General features: G+C 40.2%; 1 protein-coding gene across 1 annotated transcript in view; it reads right to left on the bottom strand.

Annotated features, from left to right (window-relative positions):
• The window catches only part of PRKDC (protein kinase, DNA-activated, catalytic subunit), an 83010-nt gene that overhangs the window by 41951 nt on the left and 16901 nt on the right, over positions 1–24158 (bottom strand). The window contains exons 20-44 of the mRNA XM_081918479.1: positions 24032–24151; positions 23434–23593; positions 22814–22920; positions 21658–21748; positions 19195–19358; positions 18405–18557; positions 16641–16748; positions 15850–16076; positions 15526–15620; positions 15041–15140; positions 14378–14508; positions 13359–13613; positions 11484–11710; positions 10079–10287; positions 9842–9974; positions 9077–9235; positions 7087–7290; positions 6255–6440; positions 5009–5113; positions 4136–4303; positions 3611–3738; positions 2996–3203; positions 2681–2859; positions 2143–2311; positions 1105–1170 (exon numbers count right to left, since the gene is read on the bottom strand). Of these exons, the coding sequence (XP_081774605.1) occupies positions 1105–1170; positions 2143–2311; positions 2681–2859; positions 2996–3203; positions 3611–3738; positions 4136–4303; positions 5009–5113; positions 6255–6440; positions 7087–7290; positions 9077–9235; positions 9842–9974; positions 10079–10287; positions 11484–11710; positions 13359–13613; positions 14378–14508; positions 15041–15140; positions 15526–15620; positions 15850–16076; positions 16641–16748; positions 18405–18557; positions 19195–19358; positions 21658–21748; positions 22814–22920; positions 23434–23593; positions 24032–24151 (3852 nt within the window). The remainder of the gene's footprint in view (positions 1–1104; positions 1171–2142; positions 2312–2680; positions 2860–2995; positions 3204–3610; positions 3739–4135; positions 4304–5008; positions 5114–6254; positions 6441–7086; positions 7291–9076; positions 9236–9841; positions 9975–10078; positions 10288–11483; positions 11711–13358; positions 13614–14377; positions 14509–15040; positions 15141–15525; positions 15621–15849; positions 16077–16640; positions 16749–18404; positions 18558–19194; positions 19359–21657; positions 21749–22813; positions 22921–23433; positions 23594–24031; positions 24152–24158) is intronic.

Below are 24158 nucleotides of genomic sequence, written 5' to 3'. Positions count from 1 at the left end.
GGGCCCACAAATTCCTACAGAAAAACTCCCCCACTACCTGAGACCACCACAGAAGAGACTATGTGCAATGGCGGAGGAACCCTCTCTGGCACCTGGGGCGGGATGCCAAGGGGCGGGACGCACCGCCCAGTGGCGCATACGCAACATCTGTACAGATTGCACTCGCGCAGCAACCATACAGGATGCCACTCTCGTGCACCATCCATACAGGCATCATCTGTACGGGATGCCGCTTGCATGACGACCATACAGACTGTGCATGTGCGGCATACTGTACAGAGTGGGCACGCACAGCAACCCATACGGTTACTGTGTGAGAGGCAGCCTGTATGGATGACCCGCGAGAGCGGCAGCCCACGCAAGCAGTGCCCATACTGACTGTGAACGCCCTCAGCTGCTCTACAGCTGGGGGGAGGCAGGGGCTATCTTGTTACACCCCCTCCAGAGTGGCACCCGGAGTAGCCAGCCCCCTCCGCACCCCACTCCGTATGCCCCTGGCTGTGTGGCAAGTTTACTGCTACAGCTACTTGCTTGGTTAGCAAAATAAAATACACAGCGGGATCTGGAATAAAATCTGGCCAAAGCACAGAATCTATGAAGGCTACCAAACATCACCCTGAAAGAAATAATTCAACCTTTATACAGTGGAACCTCGGTCATCAAACGCTTCGGAAGTTGAACGTTTTAGCTTTCGATAGCCGACAACCCGGAAGTGAATTATTCCGTTTCTGAACGTACCTTGGAAGTTGAACAGCTTCCAAGGCAAGTTTCTCCATTTTTTCAATGCATTTTGCTGACTAGAATTGCGCCTCAGTTGTCAAACGTTTCAGAAGTCGAATGGTCTTCCAGAACAGATTACGTTCGACAACCAAGGTTCCACTGTACTTGTGTTCTGTGATTTAATCACAACTCTTAACTTGGTCTAGAACTCTTAAGGCAGTAAGATCTTCGCTTAATAGGGAGGTGACTTCATTTTACCTTCTCAAAACTGAAAGAGTATGTTATTTCACAGTATTATTGTTGATGTTGCTTCCATTGTATTTGATTTATTGTTGTGGGAAATAATACATTAGCAGTGAAAATTAAAAAGGAACCATTTCCTACCTCAATCTCTATAGGAAATGAATAATGGTACTGTAAATCCAGCAAGTTTTCAAGAATAAAGAGATTCTGCAGAAAAAGAAGACATGCAAATTTTAAATGAACAATTATGCTGCAATTTACAAAATGTTAATTACCCAGTTAGTTGTATGTTCCAATAATGCATTTATAAGTAATTGCCATCACAAAAAGTTCAATAAAAATCCAATTTTTAAAAAGGTTTATTTATTTATTTATTTATTATTAAAGATTTTCTTGTTTTACAGAAGTTTGTGTAATGTCTCTCATATAAAAATCCAATATATTAATTGCTCTTATTAAAATCTAAATTCCACAAATCTCACCACTGAAAGCAGACATTCCCAAGAGAAATAAGCCCACACAATGTATTCCAAGCCCTGACAGAAGACAGTCAACTTGTCCTTTCTGCCTACTGCAAGCGGCAGCATTGCTTAGATAGGAGAATCTCCTGCACCTAGGGTAAAGAGTTCTGTCCTGGGCCCGTTGTTGTTCAACATCTTTATAAATGATTTGGATGGAGGTACTGCAGGGATGACACCAATCTCCTTTATAAATATACTGTCTCAGGTTACTCAGTAGATCTGGTATGTTGTATAGCAATCACCCACCAATCTCTTTTTATTACAGTGGTACCTCGTGTTACGTACCATTCCCCCTGACGAATGATGTGGGTTATGCGCTCCACTAACCCGGAAGTAGATGCCCCTTGTTGCGACCTTTGCCCTGGGATGCAAGGGGAAGTCGCGAGCCGTTTCCTGTTATGAACGGACCTCTGGAACAGATTAATTACGTAACACGGGGTACCATTGTACTTCCAATAAAATAGGAAGTGCTATTAATTTATCCAGTTTCCTTGTACAGGTACCATGTTGAATGAACTGACTTGAGACTACAGTAGCATCAATAAGTGCATCTTACTTGATTGGTGGGCCAGCTGATAACCTTTCTAAAGCCAAATTGGATATCAGAGCCAGCCACTATTAACCTCTAAGCCTGGGTAACATTTCAATATATACACACCTTTTCTGGTTTTTCTGTGAAAAGAAAGCCTTGGTAAAATTTACTTTCGCTGAACACACAGCTAATAACAGCAATGGCACAATTATATGCAGCACAATGATACTGTCTCCTCTTTTCCAATAGCTGAGTTTCACCAGACATGTTTTCTGTAAAGGCATCATGGCAGGACCTTGAATCAAAACAGATAAAGAGCACTTTTACAGGAAATCATACAGTCTGTAAAACAGTAAAAACGAATGTTTAAAACATATTTTAAAAATAAAAATCAATATGCTAAAACCACAACAAAACACATGGCAGCTTCTGTATGTCCACATAGACTTCGTTAACATGGGTATTTTTTAGCAGTTGCCGAAAAGAGTACAGTGAAGTGCCTGCCTGATGTCAACAGGCAGGAGTTTCAAAATGTTCGAACTTGTGAATTGGATAAAACTTAAGCTGATGGGACTGACCTACAGCCTAACTTGAGTTGGGGCATCATGTGTAATCGAGCTAAATGGTGGCACACTGGTTTAAAGGAGAAGTGAGAAATTCTTACTTCATTAGCACCTTCGTAAGTTCATTTCCTTCTGCACATGTGGAGCCCTTGAAAGCCTGGTTAATTCTAGAGTCTTTAGAATATACTTCTTCTTTAGAAAGACGTGAATACATCACTTTCAGAATTTTGTAATAGCTCATTTTCTTGCTGAGTTGTGTTTCAAAAGCAGTTTCATTTGACTGGAAAAAATAAAGAAAAGTAGAAAAAGATTCTAGGTGATGACTCAGCAAAAATGCTTAAGCAGCTTCGAAGATAAGTGTACCGTTATTCAGTTATTTGAAATGTCAGTTTCAGAAGGCACAGATTAAACTTTACCTTGGTAAATCTAGATTTCAGCGTCTCCATAGCCTCCACGATAATCTTACTTAAAAAAACTTTCAGGGCATCCAAGCTGCAGTGAAGCAACAGGATGAGAAGAGAGCGGTCCACATAGGCTTGACGAGTTGCATTTGAGAGAAGGGCTTCACTCTGGAACATTTTGTGAATGGTGTCCAGCAACGTTACTTGTTTGTCCCAGCTGCCCCTAAACATAGTGGAAAATTTAGAATGATGTTCAATCACATTCCTAGTTAAAACTCAAATCCAATCCCAAATCTCTTCTAGAAGCATCGTAAGAAGTGATTTAACTATGACAATAAATTAAAAAAAACAGGCTCTGCAGGGATATTTTCAAATAAAAACTTTGGGCATATAAGCCATGTAAGTAAAATATTTTTGCGCACCAATCACACATAGCAGCCTACAGGAAATATAGACAACCAAGAAAAGCTTAAATGGCTGCAACTAAAGGAATCTGAAATTAAACAAGTTTCCCTGCATTCTCAATAATCCTTCGCTTCAGTGCTTGAGTTCAACTAGTTACCAACTCTTGTCTTTTAAACTGTGTGATTTGTAAAAACTGGGAGAAACACTACTACTTTAAAGCACTACCTTCTGGCAATTCTTTTGAAGCTGAGTTCAAATAATTCTTCCATTATATGCCTCTGGTCCCTGCAAAGAATTTCTGTCATCAGCTGCAACAACATGGGACTCTGGGATAATTCAAGTGCATCTAGGAACTAGAGTTTGGCGAGGGGCAGGCGGGGTCGAGAAGAGATAAACAGAGTATATGCAAAATCTGATTAGAACTAAAGATACATTTGAAAGTGAAAACAAAATATAATATATATTCTATAAAAAACATATAATAGAAATCATTTTTACTTTAGCCTACACAGATGCAGCATTTCTGCTTGCAACTTGTTTCACAGGATTGGATCCAACCAAATCTTCCCATTAGCGCAAGGACTTTGAATCATTGCACAAGCAGAATTTATTGTGAAAATGGAACAACTTTGTTTGATACAAGCTAAATTTTGTTTGTTTTTCATTTTTAAAAGTGTATTACTTAGGGCTCAGAACAGGTAAGAGCCATTCTAAAATGCCTATGTGTAAATGACAGATCTTTTCACTTACTTTTTTCGTGCAATCCACATAGTTATTGTATCTCAAGGTTCCTTTAGGAAACTCATCCGATCTCAAAGGGAAATTAAAGACTACAAGTTGGTCAAGTGCATTCTTAAGGTCATCAAGCCTTTCTCCAACGAGATTAGTAAAGAATGGAAGAATAATAACAGCTTGACTCTGAAATACACATGCAACTTAGAATCAATTGTATTATATGTTCAGGCACATCTAAAAATCTTTATTCTTCCCATAAAATTCTGAGGAAGGAGAGGATATCTGCCAAGTACAAGTTAGGCATGCTGAATTCTATCACAGCCAACACTAACCATATTTCACTGTTAACAAGGGAGATGAAATTACTGTAATGCTCTAATTTTTAATCTTGGGTAACTGCAAGCAGTAAACACAGTTAAAGCTGTGTAGGGAGGACAGGGGGAACAGGTGTGGTATGGAAATGGGTCGTCTGCAGTAAGATGCAATGGTAAACCATGTCTGTTTAGCTTAGCTCTGGGTTGATTGTATATGCAAACCTGTTCAGGCTCACTAACTATGGCTTGTTTGGGGCCGAAAAACCACAATCCAAAACCATGGTTCAAATTCAGCTGTGAAAACTGGTTTGTTGTTGTTCGATCCAAACATGGTATCCTGGGCTTACTCTAAAGTTTGTTGCATTGCTCTGTGCCCACTGCCCATCCTGGCTACAGAGTGTGTGGAAACAATGGCTTGAAAACAAAACTGTTCATGTGGTGAGGAGCGACACTCGCTGAGGCTTTTGCAGACCTCTCTGAGGGTACTTGCAAGTTTCTTTAAGAATGAATGAATGAATGATTGTGTGGACAAAGTTCATGCTAACTCTGCAAATAGTAAAAAAAAATAACTTACCTTGAGATTTAGACCCAACATCTGGTCAGTAAGTAGACTTGTATATGTATTAAAAACTATAGAAAATGCCTCGTGGTGTGTATTGAATGACACAGAAGAGTCAATCTGGAGAAAGGAAAGAAATTTAAAGCCAAGTTTTCACTTAGAATTAATTCATGTATACAACTACATCAGTCAAAAAAGTTGTTAAAATATGTTTTAACTGACACCACATGTGTATGCTAGGAAGTTCGGATTGAATATTTATTTATTTATTTATTTTATCCTAAACCTTTTGTGGAATAAGATTCTCTGGGCGGATAGCGTCCAGCAAAAAAGAAACAAAGAAAATGATAATGATGCAAATTAAGAACAGGAGCAATCAGAAGAAACTCTTCCCTACATCAGAACACACACCCTCAGAGAAAAACAAGGTCCAATCATTCAGAAAGACTAATGTTACCAGACATGTTTTCAAGTTAGCCCAGGACCTGATCCAACCATTATTGTACAGAGTCCAGGAAATGCATCTGATTAACTATGCAACATTCAGGTAAGGAATACAGCTGTTGTTGTTAAAACATATATAGACCACTTCACAGCATAAAATCAGCAAAGGCATATACATAGTAAAAACAGAATAATATAGGGAGGGGTGCTGTAATAATTACTAGGGTTCAATAGGAATGCTGAAAGAGGTGTAGATAGGTCATCTTAATTCAGCACCCTGAAAACAACTGCAGGGTGCAGAACACCCCAGTGCAGCTGGCCTTATTGCACATCTTCAGTTTCCTCCAAATACCCAGGATACCTCCAGTGTTTCCCTAAGTGACAGCCAAGGTTGAGTTGCATGTTTCAAATGTCCTAGGCCACTGAATTAGGATATGCATAGGCCTTTCACAGCTGCACTGCACAGCAGAGAAAGCGGTCGCAGATCTATACAGCACCTAAGGACTGGATCTGGGTGTTAGCTGCACCACATAACCAGACCTTGGGATCACTTCTGTACTGGAGACAGCTCTTTGAACAAAAGCCCCCAAATATTTCCATGCTCATATTTTGCACACTTTCCAAAATAGAGTGCCAATAAAAAAATGTTAAACCTCAAGAATAAACATTTCAAAATTAGAAGAATATCATCTAGATTTTTCTTAAATGTTTCACACCTGGGATCTGTTGTGATATCACCGACTCTCTAAAACTAACCAGAGTGGGCCTTGGGCTCCCTCACATGCCCTGAGCTCAGCTATTACAGTTGTAGCTTTACCTGCAGAACTTTAGCTAGCAGGGTTAGGACAGCCATTTTGCTTTCAGGAGCAGAATCTTTGGTCCACCAGTGGTCAAGCTGCCTCCAGTTTTTCAAGATAGCCAACACCAGTTTCACTCCTTGTTGCTTGCGAACAGCACGGTCTCTAAAGCTCTGGTCCAACATACCATTCAAAACAGTACCAACCTGAAAGCAGAATATGGGTACCATGAAATATTGATGTAATTCAACACCCGGACTAAAGCATAATGTTTTCAAGATTGGCAGCCAAATGAATCATTACACTGGTCCTAAGCTTTTCTATGGCCGTTTCTGCCAAAGATGGCCTTCCACAAAGAATGGCTGAAATTAAGCATCTGAGAAAATGAAAATGCAATGTCAAAAACCCTTAGATTCCACATAGATTAACAATGCTTACGATGCATTAAATTTTTCTCAGACATTTAAGCTGATTAAATTTGCAACATAGCAAAGTGTAATTCATTATTTCAGACTTTGCCCAAAACCTGAAATAAGAATGTATAAGTTAAATGGTCTCCAGATGTCAGTACCAGGGGAAAATCCTTACAATCACTGTTTGTAGTACAGCAGGAGAGAGAAAAATTACATCTTTCCCATTTTGTCGCTAGGCACAGACTTTGGAAGCGCTGGGGCAGCCGTATACAAACATTCACAGGGATTATGCTTACTGAATTAAAACAGGAAACAGAATATTCCTTGCTGCAACAAGAAGGTAGGGTTACTGCTCTCTCTCTCTCTCTTTTATTTCAGTTGCTCAGGAGTAAAATGTGTGAGAGAATAAGTTTGCCAGCTGAAAGTAGAAGTACATTACCATTTTGGGGCTGTCTTGAGCTGATTTCATAAGCTGAAGTACTGCTATATCCATATTTTCCAGCAACTCTTCATTAATGGTTTCCCCAAACAAGCTGTAGAAATACTCTCCATGAGAAAAACTGATAAGGTTTCTTTGAGATGTTCCAGATAATGGCACAGATAACATTAATGTGTTCAGCAGGAGACTCACCAGCTCTATGCACTATAGGGAAATGAATATAAAAGTATTACATTTGTGTTTCTTAACATCATTAGCAAACTTTTCAGTCAAAAAATGTATACCTTTCCCCATCTTTACAACTTTGGAGCATTCTCAGTTCCACACAAACGGAGGAAGGGCTAAGAATCCTGTTTGGGTGGAGGAGCCCCAGCCAGTCTGAGGAGCTATTCAAAAAAAACTCCAACATTAGAACAAAAATCTAGTAAACAATGAGCATCCTGGACACCAGACCAGAGAAGAGAAAAAGAGGAATTAATATGGTGAGCTTTCTTCAACTACAGTGCCTTCTCGGGTCCTGAGGTAACTATGGGTCTAGGAATTAACAACCTTAAAAAAATAACCTTGGGTGAATCAGGATATCCTCCATCCATTGAGAAAAATGAATATTTATGCTGAGCAATAGCATCCTGCTTTTTGTCTGTCTCAGAGAGATTAATTATTGGGATAAACTGTCAATAAATTTATATAATAAATTAATTAAATAGATCAATTAGTAAAATAAATTGGGATTGTTATTAAAAACCAACATTCAATCTATTACCTACCCTTCGTCATAAGGCCCAAGGGTGGGTGTCATCAATTTAAAATGCAATATTAAAAAAATACATCTTTGGACCCAGCCTATGCTTCTGACTGTATCTGAGGTGTCAAAAGCTAGGGTCAAGAGCTGTATGTTCAGCATATGATGCATATGAAACAGCACGACCCATGTAGAAGAATCAACCTGCTTGGAATATTCTGCTCAAGGGTTGTGCCAGAGTAGCATCAGTATCTGCTAGTATAAGGTGATTCTGGGCTCTAGCTACCAGCCAATCACTCTGGAGGACCATGGTCCTGCTTTCTCTTTTGCTACTGTTGGTATTTTGATTTATTTCCTGGTCGCTGTCCTTACCCAAAAGCAACGCCAAGGAGCACTACAAGCTAACTAAGGCGTAGTATGCCATTCTATTTTATAGTATTTTAGTGTTATTGTGGTGTTTTAGCGGCTGTGTTTTTTTTTTCCTTCCCACGTACACAAGCTGTTATTTATGTGTTGTTTTTACTTGTATGGGCCTATGGCCGTAATAAATATTGTATTTCTCTTTCTTAAATGAACAATATGGTGGAGGGAGAGAGAAAGAAAGAAGGAAAGGTCTCCTAAGCATTGCTGTTCGGGTGCAGAGCTGTTCCGACATCAATGTTCCCTTAGTGGAAAGGATGAGAGGGGAGAGATTTTGTGTGTACAGTGGTACCTCAGGTTACAGATGCTTCAGGTTACAGACTCCACTAACCCAGAAATAGTACCTCCGGTTAAGAAATGTACTTCAGGATGAGAACAGAAATTGTGTGGCGGCGGCAGCAGAAGGCCCCATTAGCTAAAGTGGTACCTCAGGTTAAGAACAGTTTCAGGTTAAGAATGGACCTCCAGAACGAGTTAAGTTCTTAACCCAAGGTACCACTGTACAGGATCCTGGTTCCCTTGTGCAAAAGCCAGGGTCCAAGAGCGTTCTCCTCCACTTAGAGAGACAGAATGTGCTCATCACAGAGTTTAAGTGAAATCTATATCTACTCACACACCTATGTAGAAAGATATGAATGAAGGACATGATTAAACTTATTTCATGACAGAGGACGCCATTTAAATTTTTCTGCTCTGTGATACTGATAACAACTTGGGTGGCTAACTAAAATCACAGGTAGCAGCAATCAGAAAATTGGATAATCTGAAATATCAGGGACATGAACATCAGAAAATACATGCATGGCATCAACAAGGCCTGGCTCCCACCTGTACACCAAAAGCAAAAGCCAGATGCAGCAGACTCTCAGCTAATCGTTTACTGTTGATGTCCAGCAAGGGTAGGGACTGCCTTTCGTCTCCTGGTGCAATACCTTTGTATACAACTAACATGAGTTTAGAGCCAGTCTCGCAATGCAGAGCTGAAACCTTAGGGAGGAGGAAAAGAACAAAAAATGCAGTAGAAAAAAAAGTTCAGAATCATTGCGGGGGACGACAATAAAGCTGAAGTTACGATGTGCCTTTTCTTCTCTTGCCACTTGCAAACTCTTCTTAAGAGATTCTTCTGGAGTTAAGCAATCATCAGGAATGAAGGAAACGTTATGCCTTCCTCCTGCAAGCATGCCCTGCCCCCCAAATAACCAAGAATCGGAACACCATGGTTTTAATGCCACCAGAACAGCAATATCTCATGAGCAGCTGTCATTACGAGAACCTCAATGCGAACAAAATTAGATTCACCCAACAGTGCACAAATTCAAACATGTGATAGCAATCTTCTTAAGGAGACCCTAAGAGAGGAAGTATTTGCTCCATTTTTGCAAAGGAAATGCACTCTGATTATCCTCCAGTCAAGAGACATGGTTACTGGTAACTGCATAATGTACAGCACCTTATATTGATGTTTTGTTATGCTATAATAGGTTGGCAGTGTAGTTACTGCAAAACTAGTGAACTTATACTACTTCCAATAAATAAATATTTTTTGCTTTACAAAGTGCTGATGCCAGTACAAATGACAAGCTGTGTTTTTACCTCATGCTGCAAGGTACAATGAAGAAGGCCGGCGTTATGAAGCTGTTTGCATGCAGACAGGATGGAACCAATCCTAACGTGATCCAACCGTGCGTCTGGATTGTACAGCTCAACACTGCAAAGTTCCTCAATGCTGGCAAAACAAAAGAGAACTGATACTAAGCATGTGGCTTGAGCAATAAGTCATTTGTTTTGTTTTATGCCTTTATTAGATCCTTATTTTCAGAGACATCCTACCTTTTTGACGTTATTATTTTCTTTATGCTGATCTCTAGAGGTTCTCTATAAGGAGATCTCATCAAAGCTTTTATAAGCCTGACGCAAACATCCGGAAGCTTTTCCATAACTTGTACATCAGCTACATTAAACCCTATGCTTCTGGGGTCACAGACGGTCCTCACAACGAGCTCTATCAGATTCTCATTGAGCAACTGTCTCTCAAGCAGCTAGGAATTACAAGATAAAAATGAGACAAGAAGTTTTAATTTCATGATCCAACCATTTTCACTTACATTCAAGGTTTCATCATTCAAGATTTTATCTGCCTGCACGTCTCACCGGAAGCAAAATAGTCCCTTTGATCCTCACATCTTACTTGTTGGTTTTGCTGTCTTAATGTAATCCACTTACCTTGCCTGGTAATTAACCCCATGTAACAGGATCCGCAGCTCATTCATCAGTAGGGTCAGAGGACACATTTTACCATGTACAATGGCAATCTGGGATCCAGAGTGTTTTTTTAGGTTGCAGCAAATGGCTTCTACAAGTAATTACTGGATTTTCTTCTTATTTTGAACTCCTCGATGTAACAAACAGCTTTTGAGCTTCCCTTCCATTTAGCAAATAATTTGCCACTTGAGGGAAACATCCAGTGCTGCCGGGGAATTTTTAGAAACCCAAAATATTGTGATTTTTAAACGGACAGTATAATTTGTGAGTTTTCACCCATCACACCAAAAATCAGGTAAAGTCATGGCAAAGTCACATTTTGGTTTGCCATCTTGATTCAAAATGGTGCCCGGAATCCAAACCTCAAAAAAGATTGCTTCCCCCACTTCTGGAACACTTGTGCCAAGTTGGCAGTGCTTAAGCCCTGGGGAGGTCACTTCGGTGCTGCTAACGCAGTGGTTTGGCTTCACCCTCAGAGGCACACTCCATTGTCTCTCAGGACAGGCAGATGCCAAACAACAACATGCCAAAATCAAGTTTTAGTCCACCATCTTGAATCAAAATAGCTCCTGGTATCCAAACATTGAAAAAGACTACCCCCCACCCTCAGAAACCATCATGCTGAGTTTGGCGATGGTATTTCAAGAGGTTGCCAAACCTAGACAAAAAAGATTGAAGTTGCACCAAAGCCATGTTTTAGCACACAATCTTGATTCCAAACAATGGCCAACATCCAAACACCAATGGAGAACACTGCTCCCACTTGGGAAACCCTCATGCCAAGTTTGAGATCTCAAGAGGAATCTCAACATATAAAGAATAAACGAAAAGACAAACAGGCAGACAAATCACACTCCAAACTATATAGTAGATGAGGCATGGGGAGCAGGGCCTGTTCAAAAAACACATATTCTTGAGCACAGGTAACTAACAGCACTTTTGTTTAGACCTTGGGCAACAAACACAGGCTTACCTTCCAGAATTCCTGCTGGTGGGTCTCCAAAACCATGCTTACAAAAATCATAATTCGAACTACAATTGTACATTTGCTGTAATTGTACTCTTCTCTTTCTTGTGGACTGAACATGTTGCCTTTGGACCCAGTGCTAAAACACTGTTCTGCGCCAGACACATCATGCAAGGCCACTTTTTCCAGGAAGAAGCCCAGCGATGTCAGGAATGAAGACCCTATATTTGTAGCTTGGAGGGGGAAAATGCACTAGCATAGAAATAGTTTCCTCAGAATATAAAATACCACCTTATTTTGTTAGACATAAGAATTATGTGAAGGAAATAAGTAGCAAAACCAAGATACTTTTTGCCCCCAACGGTCTAGAACTATGTTTCACTCAATTTCCCTTCCCTTCTATTGCACCACTCACATTATATTTTAGATACATATTTAATAATACAGTGGTGCCTCGCAAGACGAAATTAATTTGTTCCGCAAGTCTCTTCGTCTTGCGAGTTTTTCGTCTTGCGATGCACGGTTTTCCATAGGAATGCATTGAAAATCAATTAATGCGTTCCTATGGAAACCGCCTTCCCCTGACCTCTTCTGGCGGGCGGCATTTCAAAATCGCCCGGGACAGCGGAGGACTTCTCCGCTGTCCGGGGCGATTTAAAAGCCCCTGGGAAGGCAGGCAGGGGGGACAAAGACTTTTGCCCCCCGCCTGCCTTCAGAAGAGGTCCAGGACAGGCTTCGCGGACCTCTCCGCAAGCAGCGGGAGCGCTCCTTGCGGAGAGTTGCCAGCGCGCCCAGGCTTCGCGGCCCCGCCGCCCGGCTTCGGGACATCGTTCCGATGCCGGGCGGCGGGGGGAGGCTTTCTCGCCCCGCCGCCCGGCATCGGGACGATGCCCCGAAGCCTGGCGGCGGGGGGAGGCGTTCCTGCCCCGATGCCGGGCGGCGGGGGGAGGCTTTCTCGCCCCGCCGCCCGGCATCGGGACGATGCCCCGAAGCCTGGCGGCGGGGGGAGGCGTTCCTGCCCCGATGCCGGGCGGCGGGGGGAGGCTTCAAAAGCCGTCTGGGGGCTTTTAAATCGCCCCGGACAGTCCCGGGGCGATTTAAAAGCCCCCGGTTAGGCAGGCAGGAGGGGCAAAGACTTTTGCCCCCCGCCCGCCTTGGGAAGAGGTCCAGGACCTCTTCCCAAGGCGGGCAGGGGGCAAAAGTCTTTGCCCCCCCTGCCTGCCTTCAAAAGCCGTCCGGGATAGCGGGAAGCGCTTCCCTGCTATCCCAGACCGCTTTTAAAATGCTGGCGGTGGGGAGCAAAGCCTTTCGCCCCCGCCGGCCTTCCTGGACCTCTTCTGAAGTCCGGAGGGGGGGAAAAGGCTTTGCTCCCCACCGCCAGCATTTAAAAAAAGGTCCCCGAGATTTCCCTATGGGCTTTCGTCTTGCGATGCAAGCCCATAGGGAAAATCGTCTAGCGAAGCGTCGCAAAAACCGAAAAACCCTTTCGTCTTGCGGGTTTTTCGTCTTGCGAGGCATTCGTCTTGCGGGGCACCACTGTACTAAAATACCAAAAGAGTAATTTTAAAAATCAGCTGAATGTTATTTCACGTAATGTGGCCTACAGTGGTTAACAGCAAAGATGACTATAAGAGCTTGTGGAAGTAAGACAACTCCAGATGTCAAAGGCTGCTATAGAAGAGTACTTTGAACTTTCTGTGTGAGAGTAAGACAAACATTGTAAAGGAGAACTGAGGCACTGGGATAAAGCAAGGGAACATCTGAGCATGAAGGCATGCCGGCACAATGTGTGGAACGGTGGGTATCCCACTATTATGCACTTTGCTCTAATGGATTATGAAAGACAAGTGATCAAACAAGCTGCTTCTGTAGTTTACTTACCCAGCATCTCATTTGGTTTGATCATTCCCTGCTCGATAAAAGTATTGTAACAGTCCAAAGAAGCCAGAAGCATATCCATCCACTGCACAACAGCACGCAAACTAAAGGTCTCTTGCAAATCATGAAGAGTCGGGTGGGCCAGTATTCCGGATATGTTTTCACCCTCACAACCACCTCCTTCAAATTTTTTAATGAGGAAAGAGATTCCTTGTTTCTGAAGAACATCACCCAACCAAGAAGATGGGGACTTGTTATCTGATGAAGAAACAGAAGTAGGACCTCTAAATGGTATATAGCCTATGTCTATTGAACAAATTCTTAATGGAAACTGTGGCTAGATCTCTCTTTTCTGGCTGCAAAAGCATGAAAGAAAATTTCCCCATTAAAACCATCCTGTCCAGCTGCTGTTCTCATACATTACAATTTTTAATTTGGTTATGTTATTCACCTTTAAACTCACTCCTACATTTTAAGGTATCGTGTTATAGATCTTATTTTAGCCATGTTTTAGATATTCCTGATATTCTGTATCATTTATGTATCACAACCCTGAAGAAAATTGAAAGATAATTTCACAGTACTCTAGCAAAAGAAAGAAAAAAGACCTTAGCAAATTCTTAGGTTACAATCCTGAGCTATTTAAATCCCATAATGTTAACAAGGTACCCACATACCTTATTTCAGATACAACTTTTCACCAGCAAATGAAGACTTCATGTGGATTCATATGGGGGACTCAAGCTAAAAAGAACACTGACTTGCCTAAAACCATTTAGTGAGCTCAAGGCAAAGGTTACAGCTCAACTGAAGAATTCTTGATTCACCACACAGTTTGGACAAAACAGGCAACGATAGTTAATGGAAGACTTCCTGGTTCGTTTGGTTGCTCTCACAAAGGGACAAGTGAAGATACCATGCACACAGTCAAAAGACCACAAAGGCAAGAAGTCACTCACTGTCTCACAGCCACCATATTTACACCAGCAGCATATTGCTCACATATGCTGCAGCGTACAAACCTGGCAGCAACGGAACTAATTCGAAGAAAAGCTCCATAACTTTATGCCGGCATTCTGTTTGGGGTCGTCCACACTGCATCAAAAGCCACATGACAACATCCTCCAAGCATATGGATGTCTGTGGAAATCCCCTATATAAGGTGGTTACAAAAAAGAAGAAGTCTGAAGTTATTAGCCAAAGAATAATAATTTTATTATTTATACCCCGCCCATCTGGCTGGGTTTCCCCAGCCACTCTGGGTGGCTTTCAACAAAATATTAAAATACAGTGGTCTGTTAAACATTAAAAGCTTCCCTAAACAGGGCTGCCTTCAGATGTCTTCTAAAAGTCTGTTAGTTGTTTTTTCCTTTGACATCTGGTGGGAGGGCGTTCCACAGGGCGGGGCCACTACCAAGAAGGCCCACTTCCTGGTAACTTGGCTTCTTGCAGCAAGGGAACCGCCAGAAGGCCCTTGGCACTGGACCTCAGTGTCTGGGCAGAACAATGGGGGTGGAGACGCTCCTTCAGGTATACTGGACCGAGGCCGTTTAGGCAGTCAGTTACTTAAAACACTGCTCTGCTTATAAATTTGAGGGGGGAAAAGTATTTCAAATCTACATTATATGTGTTGTGTTGTTTCTCACAACAAACATGCCTCTCAGAAATCCAAAGAGATTACTAACCTAGGTATCCGCCGTTGATTTTCTTTGTTGAGGCTTGATGCTTTATGCTTAATTATACGCTTCAGGTGATCAACAGCATCACAACATTGTTGGGTTGTGCCTGTTTTAAATGTTTTGAAAATATGATATGGTAACTGGCCCAAAATAAATTTTCTAAAAGGTCATGTCTGTTTCTGGCCGTGTGCACAATGCTAAAAATACACTTTACTTCACAAATTTACAATTTCAAAAAAGTGCATAATAATGAAAAAGTAAATTAACATAAAATGTGGAACATGAGAAGCATTTAAAAGGGATGTCATTTCAAATTTGCCCTTCCAAGCATGTTTCTTTATTTTTATTACAAGGCAGACATTTTAGCAGTTTCCAAAACTTAAACATTTTAACTAAAAACTCCAAATATATAGGTCTGCATTTCTTCAAGATTTGAAGCACCAAGTATGAAGCCTATCAAACAAACTTTGAAACAAGCTTTAAACATATACCTAAAGATTTCTCATCTCCATGTGTTAAGGCCAGACTTTCCAGGTACACAACCAATGCTTCAAAAACGAACTGGTCCACCAAAGCACTTTCTTCCCTATGAAACATGAAAAAATTAGATAAGCAAACTAATATTTTCAGCATTAGACAAGAAAGCATCCTTTCTGTTGCCAGAAATATCACACCATTTTTCAGCCACAGTATAAAAATACTGTTTTGATCTCTGTGGAAGCTTTAGTAAACACTGCATTCTCTCTCCTCAAAGTATGAACATTCCCTCTATTATTTTCATGCAGCATAGCAAAAATACAAACTCTGTTGCTTACCTAAATTCTCTGTAGATGTTGTTAAAAGCGAGAGAACTTCCCAACCGCTTGAAAGCATTGGGATGGAGAGCAAGACTGTATAGTCTCTTGAAGAGCGACTTGGTATTTACTGGACTTCTCTCCTGCTGCTGTGGCGTACTCTGCTTAATGGACCATTTCAAAAATTCTTGGACACACTGACCACAGAAGTCTCTCAGAGTACTGTCCACGGGGTCTACTATCCCTTCCTGAAACAGAGAATGGGCTTGGTTCACCATAAAGGAATTTTGTGATAAGAGTTTATTTCCTCAACCCCTGTACTGCACACTTCATTGGATGAGTAATGTAGAATTAGTTGATAAGGAAAAAAGTAGGGAGATTTCTCATACTTTTCATTCTAAATTATACAGGAAAATATCTCAAGGTCTACTTTGAGAGTGTCTTATGGTTCTAATACTTCTCCAAGATTTCTTTCACATTCTGCTTGCAAACAGACTGAAAACAGGTTTCTGGTTGGTTGGTTGGTTGGTTGGTTGGTTTTTTTAAAGGATTATTTTGTGATTAGTGTAATATAGATGTTTTTTTAAAACAAAACTTAGCTGGAATCCTGCATGCTTCGAGACAGTAAAAAACAAATCTAAGAACAAGTTTGGGGTGATTGCCATATACTGAACTGAAAGTGAATCAATGATGTATGCCAAGACAAATAAAATCTTGTCACCAAAAAAGCCTGAGAATTAGAGCATGAAGTGTTTATAAACATCTTTGATGAAAAATATTGATTATTCATCTTGCATTTACTGTTTACCTACCAAAATTGCTTCCAGTAATGCCACAGTATCTTGACTTTCAAACTTTTTGTTGTTTGTGAACCAGTGAATTAACTCCATAACTAGCGTCCCGTAGAGTTGTCTTGTAACCTAAAAGGTGGGGGGAAACATTGCGTTTTATGTTTGACAGGTACACTGTAGATCAGAGATTTTCAACCTTTATGAGTCCACAGCTCCCTTGACCAAATATATTCTTTCTGCGGCACCCCTGTGGGGTTCAGGAGCCCAGTTATGTCACCCCTTGCATGCAGAGCTGGCAGCCTTTCAACCTTTTTCAAACACCCTCCATTGTGGAGTGTTCCCTCAACCTCCTCTTTTTAGGAGTCCTTTGGTCTTTGAGCAGCCCCCCACCACCCTGCCCCAAAGAGAGGTGCCTCCCAGAGGCATGATTAGCCTCTGGTGCCTGTAGCAAGGGCTGCCACAATAAACTGTTGTGCAAGCCTTTGGGAGGCAGAGACACAAGAGGGCATCAGAGGAGGGAGGGAAGGAAAGAAAGAGGGACAGAGGCCAGTGTTGCCTGTGGCACCCTTGACCATCATTCAAGGCACCCCAGGCTGCCACAGCACACTGGCTGAAAACCACTGCTATAGATGATTTCTCATCAACTAATTACCAACACACCTTGGGGCTTTTCCCAGAAGTTCATGTTTAGCAAGCTGAATAAAAGACTGAACAGTCTTGACATAACTGAAATGTTTCTTTTTTGTTTTTTTTTATCTAAAGCAATCCAGACAAACCATGAGCTACAGTCAAGGTGTTTGTGGTTTGGTTGGGGGAATCAAAAGCCCAGGTTCAGACACAATGTCAAACCAAACACCAGTTCGGCTTCAGGAAGCATTGCAAGCATTACAGTAGCAGGACTAGGGAGGAGTGAAGTGGCCACAATTCCTGCCACGAGGACCTGCAAGCTCATGCTTAGCTGTTCTTTGTCTTAAGTGTCACATGCAAACTGGACCTCTGTGTATTTCCATTATTGCAGTTTTGGATAAAAGTTTGTTGATATAAACCAGAACACAGCTTTTCCTTTTCAGTTTCATAAGTTTACAATTTGTATTCTACCACTACATAAAACTTCAAAAAAATGGCTTTATGATAACTGTAGGAAAATGTGTTTCACTCCATAGGTATTTGAAGGGGGGGAAAATATGTGTCATTTTTAAACAAAATAAGGTATCTTGAATTCCGTGCATGTTTTCATATGGTTCTTGATTCATCCTTCTCTCTTAATCATTTCAAGGGACTGAGTTTTGTAAAGAAGCAAGCCCAAAAATAAAAGAGATACTACAAAAAGTAGTGTACAGGGATTTCCTGAAGGTTATGAGGCCTTTGTGTGTTATACAGAACACATGAGCATTTTGGTGTATGAGTGTTTTTGTGGAAAATCCTTTGAGATTAAACTATGTATTGCCTAGACTGCTCAAAATATCTTTATTTTGAGAGTTGATCTCTCAGTCTCTTGTATCCCAGTATGACACTCTAACAATTACACCACACTGGATCTCTATTATGGCACACTGGCTCTATCTATACTGCGAGTATCCTCTAAATTTTAAATACATTTCCCCCTTCTCTCCAGTTTCCATGGTTCACAAGATATAAAACACAAAAAAACTGTTTTGTGGGGAGGTGACTGAAAAATATACTTAAATCCAAAATAACCCCAACAGCTTCTTCCAAATATTTAAACAGAAATAAAGAGCTAACCATCTAAAATCGATTTCAAGCAACAAAAGTTCTTTAACTTGCCTGGTCCACATCACAGGCAAGTCGAAGCAATACGGGAAATGTATGTTTATACAGGTGAAACATTGGTGGAGAAGCCTGTTGTCCTTCGGGTATTTGAGCAGCTTTCCCCAGCATATATACAACTATGCTGTGTAAGAGCTCACAAGCTGCAACCTGGAAAAGGAGATCTAATCAGTCCTCTCAGTTAAATACTTCCACAAAAAAATAAACACAGAGCAAGGAGACTTCCAGGGAGAATTTCCAGGCCTTTGTTAAAAAGAAGCCAGTGGAATTTCCAGTCATGCCCCATTGCTTGGAAAATATACTTTACTAATACAAGATTGGGTTGGATTCTCAATTAAGCTGTAGTTATTAAAACTGATGGCTGATCAAAGACTATGAGCTAACGCTAAACACTAACAAGCTAAAATCCCTTTCTTCTTTTAACAAGAGCTGTCTTATGCTTTGCAGAAATTGATAACTCAAATATTATCTTTATTTGTTACATTTCTACACCACCTTTCCTCCAATGCATATACCGTAACAGAAGAGAGAGAAATTAAGAATAGCAGGGTCATTATGTTATGCCAAGGTTTCACAAACTTGGGTCATCATCAGTTTTTGGACTACATTTCCCATCATCCCTGACCATTGGCCCTGCTAGCTAGGGATGATGGGAGTTGTAGTCCAAAAACTGATGACGATCCAAGTTTGGGAAACCCTGTATTATGGTATATTAAGCACAATTCAGCGTTTTCTGCATAGCTCATTAAAAACATCAGTTTGATAGCATAAGCAGCAATCCTAATACCTTTGTCTGCCTGTCACTGGCAGAAAGAGCCAATTCAGTGACACGGGGCAAGAATAAATCCAAGTAGATAACAGGCTTCATATCAGCAAATGGAACTGCAAAGCTCAGGCGTTTCTCTGTGTCCCAAGATACAAATTTCTTCATATTTTCCTCTGTAGAAGCAGCTAGTATATTTGGAAAAGAGCACCGAAAAAACTCAGTTGTGTTAAGCAGATAACAAGACATTTCAACCTTGGCTTAAAACAGTTAGTTTTTATCAGATGCTATTCTGAAGCAGAGCTGTATCCTAAGTATTTCAATATCTATTTAAATTCCTGAATCATTCTTCAATAATAGCAAATGTTCTCTTTGCAGAGTATATTAGGTACACATTTGCCACATTGTTGACTGAATACTAGACATTCAATACTAGACATTTAATAAGGTTAAGGATGGTTTTCCAGTTCAACCAGAAGCAAAGGTTGTTTGGCTTTTTAAGATCACCTTAATAACATTTTTGAAATTGCTCTAAGTTGTTTATCCTAAAGCAATGACCATACTTCAGGTTGAAGGTTTGCGGGAAAATGCTGAAATACACTTCCAACCATTTTTATTTTGCAATGGTCATGTTAATTTAGTATGATCTTTGTTGCAAAAAACAAGTTTTAGACACATCTTGGTCATAGTACAAATGGAAAAAAAGCAAAGAATTTGGACAAATTTCTGAGCAGAAATGTTGAGCTACATCAAATGAAAAACCGAAGACAATTAGAAGATTAAGTCTCAGGCCCTAGGTCAGATTCAAGTATCAAAGCAAAACGGCAAGTCCAACAGAATGCACAAGCTATGTGCTTAAGTAGTCCTGGTCAGTTTAGAAAATTTAGATTATTTCAAACTGCGCACAAGTATACTGAAAGTACTGCTTCTGAATGAATAAATAAGGTCATGCCTTAGCAGGCTCAAATCCTAAGTTTGTTTACTCAGAAGTCCACTGAGAGAAGATTGCAGGATGTTTAGTAAAGCTGCAAAAAGAACCTTTCAACCTGATGCTAATCATGTTCATTCATAAGTTCTGTTATTTCTACAAGGCTTATTTCCAAGTTAATATGTCTAACATTGCAGCCTCTGAGATTTTCTTGAGTAAAAAACCAGACAAGGCTAACCAGAGCCAATCACATTTAATTTGAACCAATTTAACAATCTTGAGGCTCATGTAGACCCAATTCCAACCTCACATTTGGCATGCATTAATGGTTTTGAAAATACTTCTATGGATGGACACACGTGAAATCATTTCCAGGAACACATCATCCATGCATCTTCTCCAAAAACAGTCTTGTGAACTAATCCCACGAAGAATCCAGCATTCTGCTCATGGGCTTATCTTTGACAAAAGGGCATGAGACAGCATTTACTAGCACACACTTTCATCAATGTAACACAATGGGAATAATTTCCAAAGTCACCCTGTAGAATCTACAGTGTAGATGCATACAGAACTACCATCCAAAGCATGATGGTAGTCATGCAACATGTTTAGGATCTTTCCCATAATGAACATAAAGCTAGTCAAGCTGTGGTCCAACCACCAAGTGTACCTGAGCCCAAAGATTCACCTTGTAGCTATGTTTGATTTTTTAAAACTCTAATCTGAGTTGTTCCTGAGTCACTCTGTACCCCTCCTCTCTGTAATTCAGGTTCTGAGCTGCTCTGTGCTCCCCATTCACTATAGTAAGAATGTAAAAACAGCTATTTCCCTTTTGGCCAAAGTGAATCAAATTTATAGGCAGAGGGGCCCCTCCAGAAAGGATCAAGTCTGCCAAATTGCAGACAAATGGGTTCAGCGGCTTTTTGTGGGGTAAGTCAAGTGCATTGATTTCCTTCTTAATATACTGACAGAGAGGAGGGGGAAGCAGGGGGTCTGTCTCTTATTTAAAAATAATGAAGAGGTAGCTGAGTGATATATACTCTTGCTTGTACATTTAAAACTTTGCAGCTTCCAATGGACCTCAAAGGCGTCTAATAAGTTTTATAAAATGAAGCTGTCCATAACACTGCCTGTAGAATTCTGAAGAGCTGGGGGGGGATGTTAAAGCAAAGCAACCTTTTTATTAAAGAAAAGAAAAGAAAATTTTAGGCTGCTGCACTTAAAAATTAAATAAAATAAACCTTTGAACAGACTCACTTCTTGGAAAGCCCATGGACATACACAGTAAAGTACAGAAACAGAGCAACACAAAGCTTGGGGGGCAGCCCTGATCTAACCCAAGGGGGTTTATTGACATTCGATATGGACTCATAGGGAGGAAAGAATCACCTTGTTATTCAGTCCCTGGACAGAGCAGATGTAAACCTTTACTACCCACATTTCGCTCATGGGCACCCTGAAGCATAGAAGCCGACATGTCTCAAAATCATACTGGCCTACCAGACAAATCAGAATGTCATTTGCTTTTAGCATTTCAAAACAGATTTAGCACTCACCAGTAACTAAATTTCGATTAATCTGTCCCCCCAGAAATCCAAGAAGGCGTACAACTCTAGCCCGTACTGCTTCCAATGAAAGATCCTCCTCCTAGATAAAATATGATTGCAAGAAGGAATTCCTAAAAAGTTGTTTGGCCTAAAGGAATTTTTTTTGTACATTTTTTTTGTACATTTTTTAAAAAGAAAGAAAATAATTCAGAATTCTACAAGACTCCAATATTTCACAACAAAGCTGTCAAAAGAAAGAAAAGAAGAAGGAAAGAGACTCTGTTGTATGGCAGTTCTTGCTGTGAAACACTGCAAACTCCCAGAATTTTAATTCTTAGCAGTGTGGACTATCTATCTGTTCCTGAAAGAACACTGTAATCCTATCCACACTTACCCTGGAGTATGTTCCATTGAACTTGGTGGAACTTACTTCTGAGTAGACACACACAGAATTTCTTAGTAAACACACTTTTCTTGAAGTCCAGACTCTCAAAATTAGCATCCAGTCTTCAAATAAATTTAACCAGCAAAGCGCTGCTGAAATCAGTACAGCTCTAGATAATACAATGCATTTATCTTCCAACCATTATTATACCATAATATCAATTCATTTTTTTCTTCGTTAACTGCTAGAATTTTCAGACTGCTGACTGTAAAATTGAAATTTCACTGAAAACTGGATTACACTGTTTGGATCTGGTAAATAGTTGCAGGACTGACCATAAAGTATTTTGGAAATCATACAGGTTAAAAATCTGTAAATCAAGGTGGACAGTTGAGCAGAGTTCTGCAGCAAGAACCTCTTTCAGTATCGAAAACAACAAATTGTGGACTTGCATGTTCCAAAGCTGATTACATAAAACATATGAAATTTCGTAACTGTGATTCAAATACTGTATTCTGCATTCCCAAGCAATTATCACATTGTGATTATCCCACTGTATAAACAAATTAAGTATAAATCAGCTATGTGTGTGTTTCTTTTAAGTAACTGTGGATAAGTATGTCCACTCGAGTATATATCTGATACACAAAAAATTATCTTTCTAATAAGACAATTCATAATTATATAATGTATAAAAACACATATGTGTAAATAAGAAAAAGTATGCTTTGATTCTGATGGAAAATATAATTATTTTAAAAGGGTAGGAGGGAACTTTACCAATGCAAGACTCTTTGCTTTCTTCAGACGCTGGATGACTACTTTGTTCAATCCCTTCTGAACTGCCCGAGAAAGTTTCTTCACCTCCCAATTACTCTGAGATTCATCTAATTTTCAAAAAACAATATATTAATGCTCAGTTATTGTATTTATGGAAGTACAGTAGGTGTATTTTAAAACATTTCTGACAACCAGAGAACCACTGCCTGTCAGAATAGACAATATTTGGCTAGATGAAGGAACAGTCTGACCTGGTATAATGCAGCTTCCTAATGTATATTACTATTTGCCGTTTATTTGTTTTCTATTTATAACTTCAACTAAAATCTCTCAGCTGCAAGGTGACAAAAGAGCAGGTTGTCCAGCTGTTGTTGGACTACAAATTCCATCATCCTTAGCTAGCAGGACCAGTGGTCAGCGATGATGGGAACTGTAGTCCAAAAACAGCTGGAAAGCCAAGTTTGGGAAACCCTGCACTACAGTATATAACAATGAATGATTAAAAAAAAAATCCCAAATTCAAACCACTCCACAATATGGTTAGCCCAACACTGGTATGTTTAACATCTTAACACCTTTAAAAGTCTTTCCATTTTCCTGTATTCGTTTTTAGCATGTACCTGTCAATGTAGAAATTTTCAAATAGCCATCAAGGCAAGGCAAGATGTCCTTGTAGTAAGGCTGTATTATATATCTGGGAATATGGGCTGACCAATCTTCCAGGGCATCCAGTGCTGCATTAGCCATTGGGGTATAGCTAAGGCCCTGTTTAAAAGCATTCTGCACAGACAGCATAAAGAAAACAGATATTTAGAGCTCCAAATATATCCCTTTTACAATATATTTGTGTCTATGGATGTAAGTATCCTATTGGCCAATATTACAAAATGCATACAAAGTTATAATTTTAATACACTTACTCCTAGAATAAGATACAGGTTAAGTATGGTGGTCAGCACAGACAAATAAAACTATGAACAGCACACATGGTTGCCATACAAATCTGACATTCAAACTTTGGGTTTCCCCACTAATTCACCAATGAATGGTGACAATGCAGATGTTAAAGGCTGTAATTCGATACACACTTACCTCTATTTAGTTCAGTGGGACTGACGTCTGAGTAAACATACATAGGATCATGCTGCAAATTCCACCAAAACAAGGATATATGCAAGGGGGAAATGACTTTATCGCTTATTCACCATACTGACCCACCTGCAAAGCAGGAATGTATGCTTTAATATCCAGCATGATGATGTCATGTGGCAAGGAAAGCACAAAAATAAGACAGGATGCCAATAGTTCATCTTTGTACTGCTTCATTTTTGCTGTTACCTAAATT

The sequence above is a fragment of the Podarcis melisellensis genome, assembly GCF_964234715.1.
Source record: "Podarcis melisellensis genome assembly, chromosome: 7".
Taxonomy (NCBI): Eukaryota; Metazoa; Chordata; class Lepidosauria; order Squamata; family Lacertidae; genus Podarcis; species Podarcis melisellensis.
The sequence above is the reverse complement of the archived record's forward strand: the minus strand, read 5'-3'. Positions and strand labels throughout refer to the sequence as shown.